Below are 25,335 nucleotides of genomic sequence, written 5' to 3' on the forward strand. Positions count from 1 at the left end.
GGGGAGGTGGGGCGAGTGAGGGAGAGGCAGAAGGGTGTGTGCTCTATGAACCACTCTTCCCCTCCACTCACTGTGAGTGTGTGCCACTAGCTTCTGTCTCATTCGGACAGAGAATAGAAAAGTTGGAGCAAAGTCTGAGTCAGCTCCAGCAGCTACCAGACACTCACAGCAATTCCCTCCCCAGTGACAGGCTTCTTTTCTTTTTTTTTTTTTTGGACTGCTCTCTCTCACTCATTCAGTCTCTCTCTTTTTCCAACTCTCTCTCACACACACACATAAACACCACACCACTCTCCTGGCAGAGGGAAGGCAGGACCACTGGAGAACTGTTACACACCTTTACTCCCAGATTCTCGCCCAGCCATCACCACACATTTTACCCAGGATGTGGACGCTTCTCTTGGGGGTCACCTTTGGATTACTGGCCTCCTCCAGGTCGGAGCAACTTCAAGGTGAGGAGACTGTGACTTGATCAAGTGGATGGCTCTTTGTTTTGAGATATTATTCATCCTCATTTTGCCAATTTTTTTTGCCTGGTTGACTTCAAACTATACAGTAGTTATTTTCCATCTGTTTGAACCTTGTGGAGAGTTTGAATGAGTATTCATGAGAAGAGAAGACAGTGAAAGAAAGAGAGACAGAAAGAGGCTGTGCTCTGTTGCTGCTGCTAGTAGAACGGATGAGTGGATGCCGGCAAGAGAGCGTGTGCTACACGAGCGCAGACAGGCTAACGTCTGGCAGTCTGAGACTCCTGATAGACACAAAGGAGACTCTTGCCCACACTGTCTAACACACATTTGCACCCAGGAAAGTGAGCCTTATTTATCATGGTTTTGGATAAGCTGTGTAGCTTTCTTCTTTTCAGGTAGAAGCTGGCGGAATAGAGATTTTTCTTTTTTTAGTGTACTGTTACAGCTGGGGTCTTTAGTGCCACGCTTAATGCTTTATTCTCTGACACAAAAGATGTTCAGCACCCCCCCCCCCCCTCCTCCTCCTCAAATGTCTCCCTCCTCTCTCTTTGTCTCACATGTGCTTTTTGTGTAAGCTTTAGATTGGATTTGTTGCTCGAAGCGATATATCTCTGGAGGTGTAGTTGGTACTGAATCAAACAGGTCTGGGTTCGTCTGGCTCTGTTCCCTGAGGAGGTGGTAGTAGGGTTGTTCACAAAGACTCCCTCCGGCAGGCACCGTGCCAAATAACAATCAAGCTATAAATTTGACCAGTATTTACAGGCAAAGGCAAACAAGAGGCTACTACTTAGACAGCTTGTATGTTTACTGTATGGAGGATGAGGCAAGGGGGAGGTGGGTGGAGGACCCCACCGACCCAGAACCAGTCTGTCAACATGTGCTCCAGGTATGCTGATGTGTTGTGAGCTTTTGTGTGTTTGTGTGTGTGTGTGTGTGTGTGTGTGTGTGTGTGTGTGTGTGTGTGTGTGTGTGTGTTTGTGTAAATGTGATTCTGAGATTTAGTTTGAGAGTAATTGATGCAACGTGAGAAGTGTGATGGTGTCAACTTGTCCTAGTGCAGAAGTTGTCTTCAACCCTTGTGGTCAGGCCAGTTATTCAAGCCTGAAAGCCAAACATACATCTGTATATGTATTAGGGGTGGGAATCACCAGAGGCCCCACGATACGATACTATCACGATACTTGAGTTACGATACGATATCGTTGCAATTTTAAATATTTTGTGATATGCTGAGAATTACGATACAATATTTTGCGAATACTGTATATGGGGATTTAACATTTTTAACTGCATGTTGTGGCCACAAAATTAAACTAAATCAAGAAGTGTTTTGTCAAATATATAAAATAAAAAAAATCTCAGTCTATTCATCTCACTTCAGTCTTTTTATTCCTACACAATGGGAGTCAAAAGCATATTTGATATCAATATGATAAAAATAGCGATACTTGGAGGCCATGTAATGGTATAATATCGCCACACAAAATATCACGATACTATGCTGTATCGATTTTTTCTCCCACCTTTAATATGTATTGTTGTTTATTTCATTTTTTTCTTCTTTAGAGACAGCTAAATGTGGGCAACATTCAAGTCCAAAACTAATTTCCCAACAGGTACAATAAAATACATCGTATTGTATCGTATCATATCCTAGCTTGTATTGTTTTTTTCTTGTATCATATTATATCATCACAATTTCATATTGTATCAAATTTCCTATCACTGTATCATAATGTAATATGTTTGTCTTCCTGTAGTGGGATATTTTGTCTTTTATGGAGTGCTCAGCGAATTTATTCATGAAGCTAATTGAGGTTGGCAAGAAATGTAATAAAAGCCCAATTTATAATAATAAAATGGATTATAGCCCTTGAATAATTTAGTTTTTATTAGGACTGCAAAAGTCTATTATCTGTGAGACCTTACACAATTTGATACTTCTACTTCCTTCCTCTGTTGTCTGATCAGATAAACTAAGTACTCTTGTAATTTGGATTTCCAATTTGTCATAAGTACAGATTGTCAAGTTATGGCAATAACAAACGTATCATTAGTCCTGCTTTTCCTATGCAGAGGATTAGTCTCCCCCCCCCCCCCCCCCGTATCTCCCTCAGTCAAAAGCACAAACTCAAAAGCATTCACTCATTCCAACCTGACGGCTAGACTTCCTGCAAATGTGGCCGTATTTGCCTCCTTGGCAAAACGACCACTCCTGCATGCAGTTGTGTCATGTTTCAAGGTGAGGGGTGGTCAAGGTACTGGGCCCTGACAAAGAGGGCTTGTGCATGCACAGGCTCTGAGTACCATCTAATGCCACCTGAGACTCTCAGACACGTGTTTGACTTTTCCCTCCAATGTACCCTCCTCTAGAAACCCACCACCCTGAAGCTGGAAAGCCCTTCGACAAGATCCTATGTAACTCCTGTTTTAATTGTCCTTTATTACCCCAGGCTTTAAAACTTATTGGACTGGTTTTTAAATTGTTTGAGGTTCTTATATACCAGGTCTCCTCTATCTCTCTGTGTGTTTTTTCTTGTAAAAACATTTTTGTGAGTTTCAGGGTCCCAACCCACACTCCCTCGTTTGCTTTTCCCCTCCGTGTACACTGAAGTCTTTGTGTCCTTGAGAAATATGCTCAGAATGATCTCTGTAATGTAAACACATCCTTGAACGAGGCAGTGATTTTCTAACACACTGTATCATCAGACATAACAGCAGATTACTACACTTTGATTTTAAGCACAGAGCCAGTGAAACAAACATGTAGGGACAAAAATCGAGAGTTTATCCTTCCAGACACTAGAGGGCTAAAGGAGGATTAGTTAAATATATAATTAAGTTATTAAGATAATCGGATCAGACATTTGACACCCTACTTGTGTCTTTACCTTTGTTTTCAGCTATAAAGGGGCATTAACTTAGTGCTAGCCCAGCATTTACAGCTAACTTGGCATCATGTTGCTTTTAAAATGTTTGTATCACAGTCACTTCTTGTCAGTTCAAAGATATTTTAGAGCTGGGTGATTCATTGGGTTTCAAATTCAGTTATGATTTTAGTTTCCCACAGTAGGTTCAATAAATGCATGTGATGCATAAACAAGTAATGGGGTTTAATCGTGACCTTAAAATCAGTCAAAATAATCGTCTACTGTTGGTTAACTACCGATTCCCAAAAGGTAGTAACAGAGACACAACAGCGGCAAATAGGATCATTGTAAAATGTTGGGGCTGGCAAGGCTGAACACTGTTGTGTGTGTGTGTGTGTGTGTGTGTGTGACGCACCCACTGTGTGTTCACACGTCATGCCTCTCATGCTTCTAAAGGACTAAACCCAATGTCAAATCCCCACACTGGGACACCAGTATTATTGGTGTGAATTCTATGTAAAAGTACCAAGTTGTGGGGCTCTGGTGGCGCAGTGGCGCAGTGGTTAGTGCGCTCTCCCCATGTATGGAGGTTCAAATCCCACCTGTGGCTCCTTTCCAGCATGTCATTCCCCACACTCTCTCCCTGATTTCCAACTCTATCCACTGTCCTATCCTCCAGTAAGTACAAAAAGCCCAAAAAAAGATCGAATGCTTTGCTTCAGTTGTTCTTTCCAGCATTATGATTAAACTTCGGACAGAGTGGCTTCTTCCTGTTTTCCTCTCTGTTTGCTAAGCTAGACGAACTGCCTTCTGGTTTTAAGCAATAGGTCTTTCTTGTCAAAATATGTCTTTGTAAGAGTAAGAGATATTTTCCAAAATACTTTCCAAAAACATTGGTAAAACATTTTATTTGTCAACAGGAAGCTTACAGTAATAACAAAATAAAACTAAAGTGTTATTTTTTTTTTAACTGCTTGTGCAATTTCCTCTCAAGTCTCCTTTATCTTCAAATCTGAATGCTTGAATAGAGCATTGAAGGTCAGGTATCTTATCACAGATCATCTATCCGAATCCACTGAAACCTTCTTTTTAATTTAGAGGAGAGCTTGAAGGCTAACATTTAATAAAAGGAAAAGGAGAAAAAAAAATGCCCGAGCCTTTTCTGTTGTAAAGAAAGCAGCCGGGTTACTTTCAGAAGTGTATTGGTTGAAGGTGTAGAGAGGCGGAATAAGGTGAGGGAAAAAACAGCTATGAGAGTCCTTCTTGTGACCTTCAGGTGGTAATCTGAGAGTGTGTATGTTTGTGTGGGTTGATGAGTGTGCACAAACATATTTGCACAAGATCTCATGTCTCACCTGTCCCACTGGCCCAATGGACCTGTGACCGGTGAAGGGAGAGAAATCCCTGCTGACAGCACAACTTCCCACAAGTGTGGAAATGCAGAAATCTGGAAACCAGCTGATGACTATGGCTTAAAGGATTTTACCGTTATGCTGCAAAGTTTACAGTGGATTCTGGGAAGTTTAGTGTAGATTTGTCTGTCCAGCATGTGATTCCTGCTCCCATGATACATGAGAAAACTTAAGTGAGAACATTCTCAGTGCGGTGTCTTTCCTTGGACCAATTACAGATAAGAAATTCAAAAATAAGCCATTGTTGTGTTTGTTGCTGATCTCGTCATCAGGATACTTAGCATAGCGTCCTGCTTGCTCTACTCCATGCTGTGTACTGGCCTCACAAAGGTTAGGACTTGAGAAACTTTAGTGTGTTCAAGTGTGTTTGTGTGCATCTGTGATCTGCCCGTGTGTTCGGGCATCAGCATGCAGGGGGGTAATTTGTACTTTATTGCTGGCATAGAAAAGACAAACAGAGAGTAATGAGATAAAAACAAGAGAGAAGGAGAGAGAGAAAGTGAAGTGAGAGTGGAGAGTCGAGCTTGTCTATTATATCTGGAGCAGCTGGAGGTTTTGGCAAGAGGCTTTGTTTAAGCTCCCTTTCTCTCCAGCTCTGCACATCCAGACTGTGCAGTCTCCTTGGTTTCAACTCTCTATTAGGTGACAATGGAGTCTTTGGGAGAGCCAGTGCCTTGGCAAAGGGGGCTTCTCAACTGTATAAAGACAGCCATGACTGTCCCTCTGCATACTAATGATTCCTCCTCGGATTCATGTCAGCTTGCTTTTCAGCTCACTGATGGTTAGCTGTGCTCACTTTGATCTCCCCAGGCAGTAAAGCAAGGCCAGGGCTGTTGTCTCATTTTTCTCTTTTCTTTTTTTTTTTTTACTTTCAGGGACACCACACCATGTGGCAGCATGTGTGCATGCGTGTGTGTCGGTGGGTGTCAGTGTGTGTGTTGGTGTGTGTGTGTGTGTGTGTGTGTGTGTGTGTGTGTGTGTAGGAGTGACAGAGAGAGTGTAGAGACATTATAAAAAACACCTCTTACAAAAAAAGGTGCTGGCACTAACTTCCATTGCCTGATGCCACTAAAGCAGAGAGCTCAACTTCCTGTTGCTGCTAGCTGAGTGTTTACTCATAACAGCCAGTGGAAAAATGTCTTTTAGAAGTCAGCTTTCTTCACAGCGAGGCGATAAACATGGCTACTAAACAACAAACAGCAATTATGCCAATAACTTACAATTTATAGTCTTAACTTGGAGGCTGAGTCATGTTTGACTTAATATCAGTTATAGGAGAAAACAACAGCATACATGACTTTTCTATGAGAGAAAGCTAAAAATAGTATTTGTGATCTTTATATTTGTGTTACTTTTTTCATGCATTTGCACGCCTGACCACATGATGAAGCCTGATAAATGAACGTAGATGGTTGCTAGAAAAGGCACTTCCTCTTTTGCTTGTATCAGTTGAACGGTTGTTCTGTGTTTATTGGGCATGTGATGACAGTGTGAGCACACACTGCACTGTATGAAACAATACAGCAACACAGACCGACGTGGAAATGATAGCAGAGCTGATTTCATATCTCTCTGGTGCAGTTTGCAAGACGCTTCATGTTATATTCATTGTAGGACATGTGATTGAGATGACATTTTACTGTTACAGGCTGGGTTCATTCAGTGTAATACTTTGAGTTTTTTTGTATTTTTTTACAACTCTTATGTGCTTTACTACAGCTTGAATGGGGGAAAACAAGTGCTGTGAATTATGTTTGGTTCATGCTGTTCTTCTAACTTCAGTCAGGATTACACCATGCTGTACTTTCCCTTTCACTGTGAGCAACAGGCAAGTGAGAAAACAAGTCTAGAACATTTCTTCTGAACTGTAAACACTGCAGCTGCTGCTCTGGTACAATATTCCAGTTAGCGGAATTTGTTCCTGAAATCAGTGTTAGTCTGTTGATGAGCTTTATCTACAGGTTAGATTTTTGTTAACCAATTTGGCAGGCTTCACAACATGAAGCTCAAGCCTTCAAAAATGATGTATGTGTGTGTTCTTGGGTAATGTTTTCCTATACGTGCTGTTGTTCCTGAATGATTCAGCATCACACATCTTTCCCAACCTGTGAATCTGTCACCATGGTAGCGCATTAAAACACACACTACACAGATCAGCAGGTCTTCTTCTACATTCACAGTAAGGATTTGAGTATATATGTTGAAATCAAATATTATATAACAGTTTTACAAGCTATTCTACATTTTAAACAACATTAGGTAGGAACCCCTGTGAATAAAACAGTGTAATAAAATTCCACAGAAACTCGAATGTTCTCAGCCATTTTTTAGGTTGGAGGGCGCACACTTCACAGTAAAGTGTTACACTGTGAGCTGTGTGTCCCTTGGTTAAATTGAAAGACTCTTCCCAGTCTGTTCTCCTGCTCAGAAATGGAACCCCTCTCCCCAAAATATATTCCTTAACAGTGTCAGGCAATGCTTGTTTTTTTTGGAGTACACATGTGCCTATTTAAATTTGGAGTTGTCTACCCGTGCACACATCCTGCACGCTCATCTGCTCGTTTTATCGGCCAGTTTAACATTTTTGTTTTCATGTCAGAGGCAGGAGAGTTGTTTCCTTGTTGTGTCTATCATGTGCACCAGATCTCATTTGATTTTTGCACAAGCATCAGATTTTGAGGATTCCCACCTCAAGCTAATACATTCCCAGGAGCCTCTTGTAGTCTTGAGTTTGTTTTGACTATTACATGCTTTGAAGATGAATAAAGCGCAATTCAGTTAAACAGAGTAAGACTAGGACAAGATGGAGGAGAGTATACTGTACTGTACAATAGGATTTTTCCAAACTGGCAACCCAAATGGGAATATTGGCTTATTACTGAACTGTTGCCTGTTTAAAATGATCTATAAACAATAATACAACAAAAATATCACACCCCAGTAAAGTTATCTGTACTGTAAGAAGTGAAACTTTTCCTCATAAGGTTGGGGGGATTTGTTTGGGGCTCTTTGAAAGTGTTGTAAAACTTTGTCCTTGTTATTTAATTTTTTTTAAATTGAACATTTACTTTCCTGGAAACTAAAGCATACATCATGGTGTACTGCATATGTGTGTGATTGCATACTTTTGTGTACATGTATACATACACACTTATATGTAAGGGTTGTGCAGAACAAAACGGCTCTGTCATGAGGCCTGGGGGAGGGGGGGGGGGGGGCTGAACTGGAGATTACACTGCTTGTTTCTTCCAGAGAAGTCATCTGATTTCACTCATGACTCAAACTGGAATACTGACATAAAACATTCTGCATGATGGATATAAATTAGGATCTTACTTATAAATGTTATGGTGGTGAAAGCATTCATGTGCTAACCATCGAGGTGTCTTGTGGAGTCCCGTGAGTAGAATAACTGTTCACTTAGACAAAGCATTGACTCTGTGGCGATACATCCTGTAAAACACTGACTCAGAATCTTCTATTTTCTTACAGTGAACTATATCAGCTGCAGCTTTGCTGGTGTGTCTCTGGTCCAGGGAGAGTCCCGTCACTCTCTGAACTTTGACATGGCTGGAAAGGTGTGTGAGCAGCTGCAGAGCACCTTGGCCAGTCAAGAACAAGTCCTGGAGGCCTATGAGAAAGACATGGAGACATGCAGGTGAAGCCTTTTGTTTGATAATACATTGATTAAATTGTTGTAAATAAAGGCTGATAGGGCTCATATTCATCATTTTAAATATAATAAATTAGATCATTATTAGCTGAACCCTAACCCCAATTTCTCCTGATTTAGCAAGAAGTTGGGTCCTCTCGCATCTTTTCACATGATTTGTTTTTTAAAGGTCACAGAAAAATATTTACTCCTAGTGAGAATCCCATTATCTCTGGAGAATTTAAACCAGAAGTAAGAAAAACTGTTGTATAGTTTGACTTTATTTGTCATGCTGTATATGAACAGTGTACATTGCCCATGAAGGAAACCAGCAACTGTTCCCAGACTGCATCTCTACTTCTCTTTTTTATTTTTCTGTGTGTTGAGACCCCTGCTTCTTGGAGAAAAAGTTGGGTTTCAGCAAATGTCTCAAGTTTTATTTTTTTCATTCATAATATGTCTCCTTCAATTCTTTTGTTCTGTCCATTCAGGAACGGCTGGACCAGCAATGCGAGCATCGTCATCCTCAGACACCGTGCCCATGAAAACTGTGCCAAGAACATGACCGGGTTCATCCCTAACAAGAATGTGAATGCTAACCAACTCTTTGATGCCTACTGCTATGACGAGCAAGGTGATCATAATGAAACAGATGTACTCAAACTAGATACACTCTTCAGTTCTTTAAATGTTGTATTATCTGCATTGAATCATTGGGTTGTTGTTTTTTTTCTCATTTAAATTTGATGACTTCCCCTTTCTCTCCCTCCAGTTGGGCCGGATAAAAACTGTAGTAAGAAAACAACAAATGGACACATACTCTCAGATGAACCAGGTTGGTACAATATGTAACACAGTATATAACACAACACGACCTAAACAAACACCAGTGTAATGCAAAAGAAAACAAGGAACTAAACTTCTGCTACCAAGCAGCTGATTCAAAACTACATTGTCCAGGAGACTCAGAAAACACTTCACTAAAAGCAAAGGCTGCCAGCGAGGCCCTTGACACTTTACACAAAAGTCTAGAGTAGCAACAAAACTACCCAGTACCCCAAGTTATACTCTGAGAGACTGGAAATGGAGAGCAAATACACAGAAAGTTCTTTGTTTGTGGTTATACAGACTTTCACACACAAATACAACTAGCGAAGCCACAGAGAGAACCTCGCTCTCCCTCTCAAGGTGAGATAATGAGTCAGCACAGAGAACTGGAGACCCACAGTATAGATAAGCTCCCCATAACTGGGCTCAATCAAAGCCAACCAGTCACACACACCTGACTGCAGTGAGTTGATTCACTCACCAATCTCACTGTGTTGAAAAAGTCAGTGCCCTCACAAAAGGTGACCGAGCCTTTTCTGTTCGAGGCCCAATAGTTATGGAATGACCTGCCGGAGAAGATCAGGGAAGCTAGCACACTATTCTATTAAGTCACTTTAATAAATATACTAGTTTTGACTTGCTTTTTATTTATTTTATTCTATTTTTTTTTTGAACGCATGCATCTGTCATAGCTTACAACAAGTATTTTTTTTCTTTGGAAGTTAAATTCATTGGCATGAATAACAAAAGAAACGGAACAGAATTATAGTCACACCCAACACCATGAAGCTTCTGTCTGTGTTGGCTGAGGTGGGACATGCAAATAAACCCTAACCGTCGAATTGAACAAATTGAAAGCTGGATAAAGTTACATATTACAGAGGATTCGGCTGCCTAACACAATGTTACCTTTTCTCTTTTCTGAAAAACTGCACTGTCTAAGAGCAGACATTAGTAGTGAGGACACCTTCCATGACCTCACTGCAGGTTTCTAAGCTGTATTATCCTGCAGATAAAGTCTGGATTTGCAGATATTTTTACTACACATTCACAAATTACATTCTGATATGGAAACACGGGATAGAAATAGCTCTAATATGAAAAGTATTCTGATGGATTTCTATAACAATTACAGTTACAACATGTGCTTAAATACAAATTTTCTGTGAATTTCAGGGGAGAAGGCTCCCTGCTTTAACTACAAAAATGTGTCCTATTATTTTACATTTTTAACATTTTAAGAAGCATAGAATATCCATATGATATCAAATATTTACCTAACAAAGTATAATAACAAGCAAGATATGAGTCACTATATGCTGCATGTCTAAAAAGCGCCAGCAGCATGCTTTTCAAATTATTTCAGCTATTTAACACCAAGATACAAAAAAAAAAAAAACTTCTAAGGAAAATTAAAGATTATCTTTTTTTTAATCAGCTGACCCCTCGATCGAGCCCACAACAGTGGAAGAGAGCACCAGTGAGGGTGCTGATACCACAGCAGCACCCGTTGATGAGGCCCTTGGAGATGGGCTCGGAATCACCCCATCGGCCACTACTTTTAACACAGAAGTGAGTCAAGTGGAGTCAGAGCCCGCTACGGGGGATCCTGCAGTTGAGGAGAACACCAGCGTGGGGCCCACTTTCACTCCTGGAGATCTCGATCACCCTGCCGGGTCTGGGATGATGCCGGAGGGGGCCTCTCCTACGGCCTCTGTTGGAGAACCAGAGGAAAAGCACACTACCACTGAGAGTGAGGGACAGAATGATAACATGGACGGAGAAAGTGCTGGAACAGAGGGTAAGAAAATCACACATTGAAGCAAAGTTCGACACAGAACTATACTATTTGGTGCACTGAAAACACCAGTAAAAGAGCATCAAAAAGACCTTTGTGGTGCTAATAAGATGTTTCTCACAGTAGGAGTCAGTGTGTGAAAATAAGTGCAGATTTGCATGTACAGTACTTTCAGTATTGTCATATATCACAAGGTCTCTGCCATCTGTTGTACACACTGTCTATATGAACATGTGATAAAGCTAAGTGTGATATTTAGGTTACATTATAAAAGGAAAAGATTCTTGCATGTTAACACATCCTGAAATCATGTGCAACAGGTTGTGGGAGGACTGAAGAAACTTTTGAAGAACACATGATGCCCCCTTGTGTTTGGTTTAGCTGTGGACTGAATTTGTTACACAGCAGGCCTCAGTGATTTTTCTTTCAAGAGCAATTACAGGCAGGCTTATTTGCCTATTATTTTTTAACTAATGAAAGTGCATTAACTATATGTATGCAATTCAGTTTTGAGTCAAATTTAGCAATAGATATTGGAGTTAAATCCACACATCAAATCAGCATGACACATAAACATAAAGGAAATAATAGTGTTATACCGCTTATGCACACTTAAAAAGTTTTTAGTTTGCAGTAAGTGGTCCCAAAAAGCCTGCAGCCTCCATTAGTGTTGTAAACAATATGTAGTATTTGCAGTGAGGCAAACATCAAATATTTACAGTATATTATATGATACAGTCACAATTAGGGTCTAATAATTCAATTTATGTTTCAGAGATACTTCACTTTGTATGAGTCTGAGTTGATTTAAAAGTTCACTTTGTGTTTTCTTGGTATTTCAGCCCCTCATCCAGTGCCACCTAAAGGCAAAGGACGGGCCCTTGGTCATGCTGAGTCTGAGCATGATGAACCTGAACGCAGCGATTCATCAAGTGAGTCACATATGACTATGTTTGGAAACGTTTGTTCCTGTTGTGATCTGGTCTTTATTTACAGCGAATTCTTGCTCCTTCTGTCTCATATTTTCTTTGTTATTTGTCCCTCCAGACTGGGTGGTTATCATCGGAGTGATTGTTGCAGTTGCTGCTATTCTTCTGGTGTGTGCAGCTGTTGCTAAAAGAAACAGGTATGACTTTGATGTCTATTTGTTTTTCTTCCACCTTCATGTTTCACCTTTCTTCATGTTCAGTTTTACTGAGCACAGTGGTCAATAGTCACAGTTCCAATTTTCACATAATTTGCTGTAGACTCAGGGCTGGCAAAGAATCAATGATAAATGAACGTGTCTGAATGTGCCTTTCCAGCTGGTGCGGCAGACAGCAGACCCTGATGATCACACCAAAGACGGCAGCGAGGGGAACGGGCAGCGGCGTCAGCATCCAGCTCCCACGCCCAGGAGAGGGACCAGGAAATGGTGACCCTCATGAACAAGGAGAAGATCCAGGAGAACGGCAACACAGAGGAGTTCACCGTCATCACACTAGAGGAGTCGCCGGATAAAGAGCAGCTGGCGTGAGAGAGGAGTGTAGAAGAAGAAAAGAGGAAAAGGAGGGATGTAGAACAGAGGAGAGATGATGGGGAGATTGTTTTGGGTGGGGGGGGGGGGGGGGGGGGGGGGTTTGTTAGCTCCAAAGTCTGCGGCTAAAAGCCTGCTTACACTGAGTTAAGATGTTTCTGTGTTTTTTTGTCTAACAGAGGTACAAAGTGTTGTACTGGGTCTGAAGCTATTGAGATCGGGTCTGTCAAACCGACATGTGCATTTTTTCGTGTCAGGTTGGTTCGGTCTGAAAGGCCGTCAAAGAGTGTCATGCATGGCGGGGCATCATGCAGGGCGTGTGAATGGGATGTGTTTCAGTTTTCGGTGTTTGAGAGCTGCTTTGTGTCTGACAGGACTGGATCAAAGCCCATTGTGCAAGGACATACTGATATCATAAATTCAATGATTTAAATAGAATTGGTTCATTTTAAATTGCACTAATTCAGCCTTAATGAAATCAAAACGAGGAAGACTAGGTTACTTCTTCAGAGATCTTTCCAGCAAAACAGGCTAAATAACGCTCGACATGTCCCCTATGTTGCATCTATAAGTTTTGTTGTAGCTGTGTGTACATTTCAGACATTGCCTGTGGACTGAAGTTTTTTTTTTTTTTTTTTTTTTTTCATTTTCAAGGAAACTGGGGATGTTACTACCTTAATTTATGCCGCTTTGATCCCTTTTTCTTGGTCTCTGTATATAAAGTTGATGTTATTTGGAAACGCCTTAGCAGTAGCTGCCAGTGCATTTTGTTGTTTGGTAGAAAAACGGGACTTTGTATCCTTTTTTGAAAAAAAAAAATAAAGGAATGTGTCATTTTTGAGAGTTATTTAATCAGAAGAAGTACCTCTGCGGGGAACAATTGTGAATGAATTTTGCAATAGTCAAAGCGAGGTTGAGATTGTATGAATCAAGCCAATGTAAAGCTTCCACAATCTGGGCAATCAATGCACCATTGAAGTCAGCTTATATATATTTATATTAAGTTGGGAAAATGATAATATGAAGAGTCTGATGTTATCCTGAGGGTAAGTGGAATGACAGAGAAGATGTATTAATTATATATACACAGTGTGTACATTGATCAAAGACAAAAAAGAATTGGATACACCAGATTAACCATTGTTCGATTCCAAACCTTAAACTCAATTGAAGAAAAGTAAGTGGCAGCCTTAGATACTGACGTGCACATATGATAATGTGGGGCCCATGTGCTGTAAACACACAGCCGTGTTAAAGCTTTTCTTCGCATGAAAGAGGCCGTGACGACGTGGGGGAGGGGTTTCTCTGAATGAATCCTGCGTGCCTACAGGCCCCAAAGTGTCAGTCACTCTGTATCTTCACACACGGAAACAATGCTGCAGCCTTTCTACCCACCTCCTCATTGGTGAAATATATCATACAGTGTCATATTAATGTTATTACATCTATATCTGCTACTTTTTCTTGGTTTTTGTCGTACATGAGGGCTCGTGCTGGATTACAATCAGCGCCTTTTTTGTTTGTTTCTGACTTTCCCTCTTTTGCTCTTAAATGATCCATTTGGAAGACATGTAGCAAATGTATTAGTGTAGAAAAGTTTCTATGACAAATTAACAAAAGATGTTGCTGAATGGATTTGTAAAGTCATGACAAAATAAATGTGTATAGAAGGAGCTGTGCAGGAATGTGGTGTTCATTCACTGATTACTGTGCGTGTGTGCATGCGCGTGTGTGTGTGTGTGTGTGTGCGTGTGTGTGCGTGTTGACAAAAGAGAGCATGTGAATGGCAGAGACGGGGAATAGCAGTGGTGACGTACATTGCCCTACACATAGTTGGAAGTGTGGTTTCCATGGCAGTGGAGTCGTTATAGTAGAACATGTTCACGCAAGAAATGAAGACTGAGAAAACGGCTGCCATTTTGAAAGACAGAGATGGCATCTTCCAATAAACTGCTCGGGTTGTGTTGTCAAACCGTTTTTTGTTTTTTTTTCTGACACACACTGACAAGGGAACAATAACTGCTTCATTATTATTCATCTAGTCTGCAGCACACTCAGTCATTAAACACTGTTCTGTAGCTGCTCAGATGTTACGCTGTCGGAGAACATTCGTTATGTTCAATTAAGTATTCTGATCGAAGAAGAAGATGCATTCTTTTCCCACTGTTATTGTTTTGTAAGAGACTTTCAGTTTCTCAGTATGAAACAGTGGCGACTTGTGTGAATTAATAAGCAAAAAAAAAAGGTAGTTGATCAAGGATGCCATCTTTTTTCTTTAACGCTTGTGGTTGTTTTTGTTTCTTGTATTAGATGAGGGAAGGTGAAATGGATAGAGTAGGAAATCAGGAAGAGAGCGTGTGGAATGACATGCTGGAAAGGACCCAGAGGTCGGACTTGAACCTTGGCCACCTGCTTAGAGGACTATAACCTCTGTATGTGCGGCTGACCCAACTGCTAGGCCATCATCGCCCCCTAGCCAATGATCTAAAAAAAATAAATCATTTAAATGATTTTACCTATTGTTGTTTTTTTTTAAAAGTATTTTGAATCTAATTTGTCTTTTTGTCATCCTTGTACGAGAACAATGTCATTCTTCTCCAATTACTTACGACCACCTGGATCACCACCACTTCCATATGCACAATTCTATTTTCATGCTTATTCAAAATTAATTGGGTTTCTGTAACATCACCCAGCTGGTGTTGCATAATTACGTTTGTGTGGACAGTGATTCAGGTGTCTCTTTCTCTTTGTACTCAAAACTATATACTGTAGATCAAATTACAAGCCTTGATTTGGCAAGTTTGTCTTTTTCCTTAGCATGCTTCCCCATGTGAAATGGTTAATGATCACTCATTGTCTCCTTTTCATTGACAAATCAGGCTGGGGGCGACGGATAGCCTAATGGCTACGTCATGCGGCCCGTGCTCGGAGGCCTTAGTCCCTGTCGCAACGGCCGAGGGTTCAAATCCAACCTCAGTCCTCTGCTGCCTGTCATCTCCCTCTCTCTCCTCCCAACACTTAACATCTTTCTTCAGCTGTCCTATCTAATAAAGGCAAAAAAAAGCCCAACAAATAACTTATTACAGCTTCTTGTCTGTTTCAACTTAATAAAGAGCATTTACTTCTGTTGTAATTAACATAATCTGAGAATGTTTTTATTGGAATAACAAATCAGTAACAGACATAAAGTTGTGTTTCTGTGTGTTATGTGAAAACTAATCATCAAGTTGAATACAAAAAACTCAAGAAAAGCAGCAATGTTTAGTTATGAATCAACATTTATTAGTTATATTTGTATATGTACACCAAAGGTACAACACTTATTGATATGTAGAAACAGATTTATTTTTATGTATACCATAGACCGAGGAAAGTATTCATATATTTTTTTGTCTTTTTTTTTCTCGATAGTGTATCTCCCGCACACATACGCTCTGCCTTTACATCAAAATTACAACAGCTTTACAAAGAGGGAAGGCCTAGAAAAGTAAGATCAGGAAAGCACGTCGTAGGCAGGAGTGAGACAGGTTACCAGCTCTGTTTAGGAAGTTTCTTCAACAACAACAAAAAAAAAAAGACACATTTCAGTAGAAAAGGACAAGCTCAAAGATACACTGGCTCTTTGTTGTAATACTGTGTCGAACATTTTCCGTTCAATCGGGACCATTTAGCTTGGCTAGTTTTGTGCATACATTTTTCAGTGTAAAAATCAAAAAAAGGCAAGTAGAGTAAAAGGCAGTTTACTGAGTGGGATTATTAAAAAATACTCCATGATATGGATGACAGGTGTGTGAAGATGCAGAATCTAAATGATTCAGATATCCAGGTGTTGCAGCTTTAAATGCATGTGCACCAGGTGAATAAAGATGCCTTAGACTAAAGCCAAAGTTTTCTCCTTCGAAAAGACAAAATGGTTCTGATGAGTCAACCTGAGGAATACTTCTCTATACCGTCACAGGCATTTGAATCACATCTGATGTGTGTTCTTTCTCTCAAAGAATAGGCTGTGTTTTGATTTCTCACTCTATCCTACATACAGGGCATTTATGACCTTTCTTCCTTTATTTGTCTCTCTTTTCATCAACCGTCATCGCTGTTATTCCTGCCAAAATAACTTGTAATGTTGGCCCCCTCTATCAAACCATTAACTTCCCTTTGTTCTCTTGCTTTCTTTCTCGCTCTCTGTCATTCTCTTCCTCATGCATCAACAGCGTCTGCTTCAGGAACACTGTCATTTTTCCAGAAAATTTCTGCACCGCCACTGAACAGAACATTTATATATTTATTTATGTACAATGAAAATGAATGCACACTGCTTATATTTCCATGGAACAAACATTCAGAATGCTTACATTAGATTTAAAAAAAAAGAAGAATATATTTATATATTGGTGTGTGACAGGTAAGTATAACAACTAGTTAACAGCTAGGAGAGAATAAAAAAAACAAGCAATTTTTAATACACAATTTCCTCTCTATACATTTTTGTCTACTCTAATCTTATTCAGGACATAGATGATATTTTTCTTCTAGAGGATTACATTAAAAATGTCACAGCAATGAACCTATAATCCTACATAGCATTTCAAGCCCCCAAAGGAAAAAGAAAATGGAACAAACAAACAAAAAAACATCTGTTACCTACAATATATACACAAAGTGCAAGTAGGCACTTCAAAATATCATGCTTTTAAGATAGTGGTGCAAAAAAATAATTGTACTTTTATTTTTTATTCATGCCTCTAAAACCGTGAGTTTCAACATAATACTGGTCCAACACTCAATCCCCATTGATGACACTGTATGGTCCTGAAGGTCAAAAGGTCAGACGCGTGGGGCCTGTTTGGGTGTCAGTGCTCTGCAGCTTGCAGAGTAGACATGTAGAGACCTTCAAGGTTCAAGGATGTTTGCATGTGTGTTTTTATATTAAATGTGTGTGTGCATTTGAAAATCAAACATGTGAGTGTGTGTGTGTGTGTGTGTGTGTGTGTGCATGCTTGTTTTCGTGTGAATCAGTGTGTGCAGCAGAACAGCATGCATGCTCTAGGTTGTATCAGAGCACAACCTCTGCTTAAATCAGTGAAAGTGAAAGACTGTGTGTTTCAGGAACTAGTAGGACTGGAGTGCTGCACTTAACATTTTCTTTAGATTCCTAAGTGTTACTTCAGTTGGCATTTGTTTTTGTTTTTTAGCGAACATCTCCAAGGCAAGGTTGAGAACACATTTAGCACAAATGAAAAGAAGCAAGACAGAAGAGAAGGTTACATTACTGACCAATCAAATCAGCATCCACATCCCTTTCACTCACACAGGCTTCAAAAGGTTAACAGCCAGTAGTCTGGCTTTTGTCTGTGTGTCTGCAGATCTTTTTAAGCCATTTGGTCCTATGAGAGGAAAAATACTGTTTATATGTTTACCTGATAATTGGGAACATTCTGGCATGTGAAATGTCCATAGTTCTGTATGGACACGCAGCTGCAGCATCTAGGGTTTGTAGAAACAGTCTTGAGCTCTGGTGGCTAAAATATATATTGTTAACTTTTATTTAAGGTCTGGCTAAACAAGAAGCTGGCAGGCCTCCCTGTAGAGTGTTATATCAATGATCTGTCTCCATCCATAACTGCACTGCATCTTCTTGTATCTCAGTTTCCCTTTTTCACATTTTCTTTGTTAGACATAACTGTGTCTGTGCTTTAAGATTGTAGTACATCACTACTGGAATGTTGCCTTAAATATGTCTGTGTGTGCTCTATGTATGTGCAAGGAAACGTTCCATCCCTGCATGTTAATGTATTATAAAATCGCAATCTTTTAACAAAGTCTTTTGCAGTAAACAATTTTAAAGTCAATGCTTTTCCGCGTTGTGCTTTTGGGGGGTGGGGGAATTTTCTCAAAGCTCTGGTGAACGAGTAAACATGTCAAGATGATAACTTTGTTTTATATCTCTGTAAAGTGTAAACATACAAGCCTGAGTATCTTTTTCTTACAAATAATGTGTTTTAAAAATCCATTTGGAATAAGATCAATATGAGCAATAATGCATGGCTTTGATGATGCCATTGACTGAAAAAAAAAGCTCCCTCAGTGGCTTTATTTGTGCTCTATTCTGTGTGTGCTCTATATAATCTCTTTTTGTGCTTCAATTTATTCAGATATGTCAATTATTAATTGTTCTTTTTTGGGGGGGGGGCTAATTTGATTTTCATTTCATTGGCATCACAAATTTTCAGTGCAGTGACTCTCTTTGCTTTAAGTTTTGGCTCCAGCGGAAAAATTGAACTGAACTGAAAAATGTGTTGCGAGTGACATCGCAGAGGCAGTTCAAAGGACTCTGCGAGTTGATTGATTTTCTGCCTGTTTGGTCCTTATCATTGACTTGGTCATGTTCTTAACCCCAGCTCTCTCTCTCTCACACACACACACACACACACACACACACACACACACACACACACACACACACACACACACACACACACACACACACACACACACACACACACACACACTCTATCTCTCGCTCAACAACATTGTCACACAAACAGGTGACACAAAGAAAAATAAAAGTCCCTTTTCTTTCCAGAACACAGACAAAAGAAAACAAAAAAAGGGGGGATAAAAATTAGCTCCATGGTTTGATTTGTGCTTTTTAATTCAGCCGTGACTGTGCTTTCATCAGTTTACTGGACCTCGGGGAAGTGGGTAATATTGTGAAAAAGCAGCCAGAAAAAGGCTTTGATAGTATAAGAAGCAAAAGAGATGTTATTGGATGAGACACCGAGCTGAGTAGGAAAATAAGCGGCTTTTCGACACATTGCGATGTTACTAATAGGGATGTGAAGCAGGAAGTTCAGTATGTCTGGTGACGTAAGTAATGCTCTAACTCCCACTCTTCTTCTGCCATTATAATAATGAATCACCTGTGTGAAATATAGGAAGAGGATCTAAGTGCATCCCGTGTTACACAGCCACTTCTTTTCCCATCTTATAACCAACATGTATTGCTAGAAACAGCTTATCTAACTTGTTTTTCTCTTCCTTCCCTCCCCAAGCCTTGAAGTATGTTGTGCAAGTATCTGCTATAATATAGGACTTAATTGTGCTCTAACAGGTCAACCTCTTTTATCACTTCACGGTTAAGTGAATTAGTGTTACATATCAGTCAGATAGACAGTTACAAAAATCTTTTTAAAGGGACTAATTTAAAAAAAGAAAGAAAACTAAACTACATAAAAAAAAACAATTAGTAGTTCTGTTCATGTGACTTGTTTTTTTTTTCCATTCACTTGTTTTTTTAATCATCAGGTAGGAAAGCTTGTGGAGCCCTGGAGCAGGGGGGATCTCTGTGCTGCCATTATTCATGTTTCCATGGTTCCTCCTCAACAAGCGTGCACTCCGCAGCAGAGCCGTTTGTGGCTGAGGTTACCTGTAAGACGTTAGCAGGGAGATCTAAACAGCTGATCCAAGGCACAGTCAAACAACATTTTCTTAAAGCATTCACAAATAAACTGTGCTATTTATTTAAGCATTTTTTTAACTGCAAATCCATGATACCATTAATGGCATTCTCTACAGTAATTCTGGATGTTTTAGCTATAGATTCTTTGGCAATTAAAACACAGCCTTTAAGCGATTGTGCAACATGCAAATAAAACTACAAAGGAAAACTGTAAGTCCTGTACGACCACAGATGATCATGCATATGGAAGAGTGGAGTCCCTTTACACTGACCTGGGAACAGACCACACAGGTTTAAGATGGACACAGACTCAAATAGCAGTTAAAAAAGAAAAGAAAACATGGATTAAATGATTAATAAATAGACAAAGTGCAAGGAAAACAAGGTACAACACTAAAGAATGAATGCAGAGTTACATTAAAGCTATTTATTAGCAGTCTATAATGGGTTGATTTTTGAAAAGGGGGGGTAGAGATGTGAGTGGGACTATTTACAAGAAAAAGATACAACCAAACAGAAAGACATTACTCATGGCTGATACTGGAAACAACAGCTTTTGTGTTACATTTATATGTAAATGTCACAATAAATGGTCGCTAAAAAAGGAGGTCGTAACTTTTTACTACCAACTGATTACTTGTGTGAAAGGTTGCCAGCGTTGCTAGGCAACACCTTTCATTCTTTAATAAATGAAAAGGCTCATCATTAGACCTTTTCCGCCTGGGTGTGTGTGTGTGTGTGTGTGTGTGTGTGTGTGTGTGCGTGTGTGTGTGTTTCAGGGAACAAGCGCTCTGAACTTCCATATATTATTCTAAAAGCCTGGTTTTACATTCAGAGATTGGATTCAAAGAGCATTATGTTTAACATTATGGGAGCTATACTTCACAGCTTTAGGATTTCACAGCACAGCTTTCACAGAGGGTAGAAATAGATGGTGTCAAATCACACACACACACACACAAAAAAAACCTGACTGTGAATGACTCACAGACGGTGTGGTAGATGTGTGTATGTATGAAATACTAATTGTATGTATGAAATGCTAATTAGCCTTCCCTTACAGCCCTTTCAAACCTATAGGGAAAAGGCTGGCATTGGGAAATAAACATGCTAAACATGTAAAATGTTTTCAGAAACAACAGGGAAAAATACTCTATTGGGAATTTTTTTTTCTTTTTGGATCGAGGATGTGAACTTGTGATAGATGGGAGGGCTGCTAAATAATTCCTTAGGGTCATAATGAGGATTATCCGGCTCTTCCTTTTGAGTGAGAGCCAATCCCCAACACGTTACAGTGATTAGATTGGGCTAACTGAATTCCTAAAGCTGTGAGCGGATCTCTCATTTGCATGCACTACAAAGATGATCTATATATATATTTTTGGTCTTTTTTTGGCAAGAGTGCTTTCATTTTTTAAGATGTCTTCAACACAAAAGCTGCCATTCCAGAAGAACAAAAATGCATACGTGCACATGCATCTGTTGTTCTCTCGCTTCACTTCTGTAATAAAATAACTGTGTGTGTATTTACATGATTATGTACGAAGATATGATGAATAAAACAGAATCAAGCAAAGGTGCAGGGTGAGCATGCCACACTAGAGAGGGGTTATATACAAGTCTCTATGTCCGGAAGCATTAATTGTACCTTGCAATCATCTACTACGACAGAATTGTTAGCAGTGGCGGAAGCAGTTGTGGTAGCGGTATCGGTTAAGACGCACTGGTTGGAATTGTTTTCGTGATGGTTCTTCATGTCGTCGTAATAAGACTGGGTCTTCGTCATCATTTCAATGTCGTCTGATTTGGCGTGTGCGTCCAGCTCCTCCAGCTCCGCCTTGGACATGTGGTACACGATGCCTGCACCGTAGGAGTCACCCACCACGTTCACTGAGGTCCTGAATCGATCCCTAAGGGAGAGAAAAAAAGAGGATAAAAAGATGGTCTTACACACGTGCGTTCTGGAGACCGAAGAAGATAAGGGAATATGTGTGTTGCTGTCTTGTCAAACTCACAGCAGCCAGTCAACAGCAACCAGCAGACTGATGTCCTGGGTTGGCAGGCCTACAGCAGTCAGGATCAAGAGCATAGTCACCAGGCCGGCACTGGGAATACTGGCAGCTCCAACACTGGCCAGAGTGGCAGTCAGACTAGAAGAAACACAGCAAAGCACCCCTTAGTCACTCATCCACAACCCTCTCTGACACCAGCTGAAGCTACAGATGCAGACATTCAATCTCTATGGTACTTGTATAAAGAGCACCAAAGTGGCTCCTCCATTGCACATGAAGAGAGATGTAAATGTAAGAGACGGAATGTTTAATTTAAGGGTTCCTGGATTGATATGCCATATAAATGTCAGGCCAAAGGGCGCTCATCCTTGACTTACTCCATTAAGAGAAGAGTGTTTTGGAAAGGACAGTTCTAGATACTTGGTTGGTGTTTGTCTTCCTGAAAAACAGTGCTGGCACATGTTGTTGCTTCCTCCTGGTGGTTTACTAGCTAAACAGTAAATTTCTACTTTGGAGCTGATGCCAAAGAGGCTTTCCGGTTCACTGATAAATGTCTTTTCACTGGTGCTGTGTTTGTCTTCAGGAGACTGTGCTTGCTGAACCTTAGGTACCATTTAAACCCACTTTAAATAGTGAGAATTACAATTCCTACGACTAAGACTAAGCTTTTCTCCCTAGTTTGAATTATCTAAGTCAATTTAAGTCACCGACTATTAGAGAGGGATTGCTGAAATACTATGAAGGGTTTTATCATTTCATAACACTTTTATGGGCTGTGTCAACAGGCAGAGCCCATTTTTATTTTGGAACAGCCCAGCACTTGTCAATTTCACTTTTCCCTCACCAACCAATCAAAATCAAGAATAGGCGGCACATCTGATGTAAGCTTTGTCAACAACAGTGGCGGAGGAGACGCTAGTCAGACTCGTCTTTACGAGGCTACAATTTCCAAGTCTACAGCTGCTGATGCCTTTTATTAACATCATTGTCATGTTTTCTGGGTAATATATTCATGGATTTAAACAAATATATGAGGCATACGGAGCTATTTAAAACACACCTAACAGTCTATACCAAGGGAAGTAGAAGTTAACTTTCGTAACATAGCAACAATAAGTGCTAGTGAAAAGAGCTCGGAAATTGAGGCTATGGGCGCTGCCAGCCATCTGTTGACACAGGAGCTCATCATACAAAATAGCTGCAGCCAGGGCTTGTAATCTTTCAAGCGTAGCGCTTCAATATTTTCCTTACAAATACTGATTTCAATACCTAGACTTGGGTATTGTCAATACACCACATGCCCCTTGTTGGGTGAAAAACAGTGATTGCTGGGTTTCTGCTAGTTCTGACTTAAATCACACTGGTTTTCAACAGTTATTGTCAAATGATAATTTACCTGAAACCAGAGGGGCTGATAACTATTGTATCAGATTTGTACAGTACATTGATTGGTCTACTTGCCAATACTCAATACCAGATTGTAGGCTATATAATGGCAAATACCTCTACTGGTACAGTTATCAATACTGGTATTAGTATTACTGGTAGTTGTGTCAGTGTCAGCACAACTCTAGTCCAGAGACAAAAATAAATTTTTGCATTGATATTTCTTTTTCACCTCATGAATTCTATCAGATCAAACTGTTAACAGGCTTTTAGAAGTGCAATTTTCATCAATAACAACTTCTAATATGTTGCCAGTACAAATATTCATTATGTTTAAAATATTCCTAATTCTATTAAATAACATAACACGTGGTGCCGTCTTCATCTGCTCTTTTTGTAAAGTGACATAAGAAAACTTTTGTTGAGATTTGACGCTGCATATATAAACATTTATTGTTTCATTGATTGATTACTGTGACCCCTGACCTGACAGTGACAATCTGACCAGGGTCCAGGTAGATGCCGTTCATCTGGGCAATAAAGATGGCAGCAACAGCCTCATACAGGGCTGTACCGTCCATGTTGATGGTGGCACCAACTGGGAGCACGAAACGAGTGACTCTTTTGTCAATACCCAGGTTCTCCTCCAGACAACGGAAGGTGACAGGCAGTGTACCAGCACTGGGGAAGGAGCAGAAGCAAGCAGTTTATAATTGTTCAATTTAAACTGAATATCAAGAATCAACTATGCACATTTTGATATTGACCTGGAGGCTGTCCCCAGAGCAGTGATCCAGGCCTGGAAGATACCCATGAAGAAGGTGAAGGGATTTTTCCTGACGATAACAAAGTAGATGCTGGGCAGGAAGATTGCTCCATGGATGATGAGGCCGACAATCACAGTGATCATATACATCCCCAACTGCCTAGCCACCACCTCCAAATCTTTGATGGAGATGATCTTACCACAGATGAGACAGGCAATACCGAAGGGAGAGTACCTGATGAGATGAGAAAGCTTTAGTATGCCTTCACTGAAGCCTAAAATACAAAGAACATATCAGGACTAATTCTACTTAATGTAGCTGTTCTCTTTAAAATGTAATGACAGGAGAAATAACTTGGCATTTAGAGTTATTTCCAACTCAGGAAATAATGACTGAGTTTCAAAATGGATCAATGAGATTCTTAGGTGATACTAACCACATGATCATGATGACAATTTTCATCACAATCTCATTGAGGATGTTGAAGAATTCAATCATGAGTCTGGCCTTCTCTCCCATCTTGCCCATGCAGATGCCAAATGCAATAAAGAAACCAATCAGACCTGTGACAGAAAATCATAAACGTATCAAACTTTGAATACCAGTGTGGACAGGTGAGACGACTGCCACTTGGGGGAATTAGTCTTATGAGGAGCCTAGAAGCTTTACGTTAACAGCAAATCTTGTTTTGTACACGTTTGCAATAGCGATATTCAATAAGAATGTAAATTCTTAGTTTATCTTAAGCCATTTTAGCAGCATTGTGCTGGAAATGGCAATGTCCATTGGTTGGTCATTTACTTGGTCCAGACTGTAATATCTCAACAACTATGAGATGTATTGCCATGAAATTTGATGGATAATTTCATGATGCTCAGAGAATTAATCCATCTCTGGTACTACAGGCAGAGTCACAGACTCTTTAGAGTCAGTTATATTGTCCAGGACCTACAAAATGTCAACCCATATGGCACAGTTTTCAGTAAAAATGTAGTTTTAACCTGCTGGTTTTGTTAGAGGAATCATGGATCAGCTAAATCATGTATTGGTTCTGGACAATATACCTGACTCTCACAAGTCCATAACTTTGTCTGTGGGATCCAAATCAAGGTTGGCCTAAACATGTATGTGTTTGAATGAAATATATCAACTGTTCAACTGC

At 40.0% G+C, this 25,335-nt stretch overlaps 2 protein-coding genes across 4 annotated transcripts in view; one reads left to right on the forward strand and one right to left on the reverse strand.

Annotated features, from left to right (window-relative positions):
- cd44b (CD44 molecule (IN blood group) b) lies at positions 1-19,068 on the forward strand. The gene is given in 9 exon segments (XM_020641546.3): positions 1-452; positions 8,245-8,410; positions 8,896-9,038; positions 9,177-9,239; positions 10,671-11,033; positions 11,873-11,962; positions 12,078-12,156; positions 12,335-12,385; positions 12,387-19,068. Coding segments are annotated over 9 exon segments (1,182 nt in total). The 5' UTR covers positions 1-385; the 3' UTR covers positions 12,547-19,068.
- The window catches only part of slc1a2b (solute carrier family 1 member 2b), a 27,835-nt gene continuing 21,434 nt past the window's right edge, over positions 18,935-25,335 (reverse strand). For 2 of the 3 annotated variants that reach the window (XM_020641527.2, XM_020641519.3), the window contains exons 6-11: positions 24,610-24,736; positions 24,174-24,407; positions 23,893-24,087; positions 22,024-22,158; positions 21,657-21,918; positions 18,935-19,975 (exon numbers count right to left, since the gene is read on the reverse strand). In XM_020641527.2, coding sequence (XP_020497183.1) covers positions 19,904-19,975; positions 21,657-21,918; positions 22,024-22,158; positions 23,893-24,087; positions 24,174-24,407; positions 24,610-24,736 — 1,025 coding nt within the window. In that variant the 3' untranslated portion in view covers positions 18,935-19,903. The remainder of the gene's footprint in view (positions 19,976-21,656; positions 21,919-22,023; positions 22,159-23,892; positions 24,088-24,173; positions 24,408-24,609; positions 24,737-25,335) is intronic. The other variant, XM_020641535.3, reaches the window with a different exon arrangement.

Source organism: Labrus bergylta, chromosome 7, assembly GCF_963930695.1.
Source record: "Labrus bergylta chromosome 7, fLabBer1.1, whole genome shotgun sequence".
NCBI lineage: Eukaryota > Metazoa > Chordata > Actinopteri > Labriformes > Labridae > Labrus > Labrus bergylta.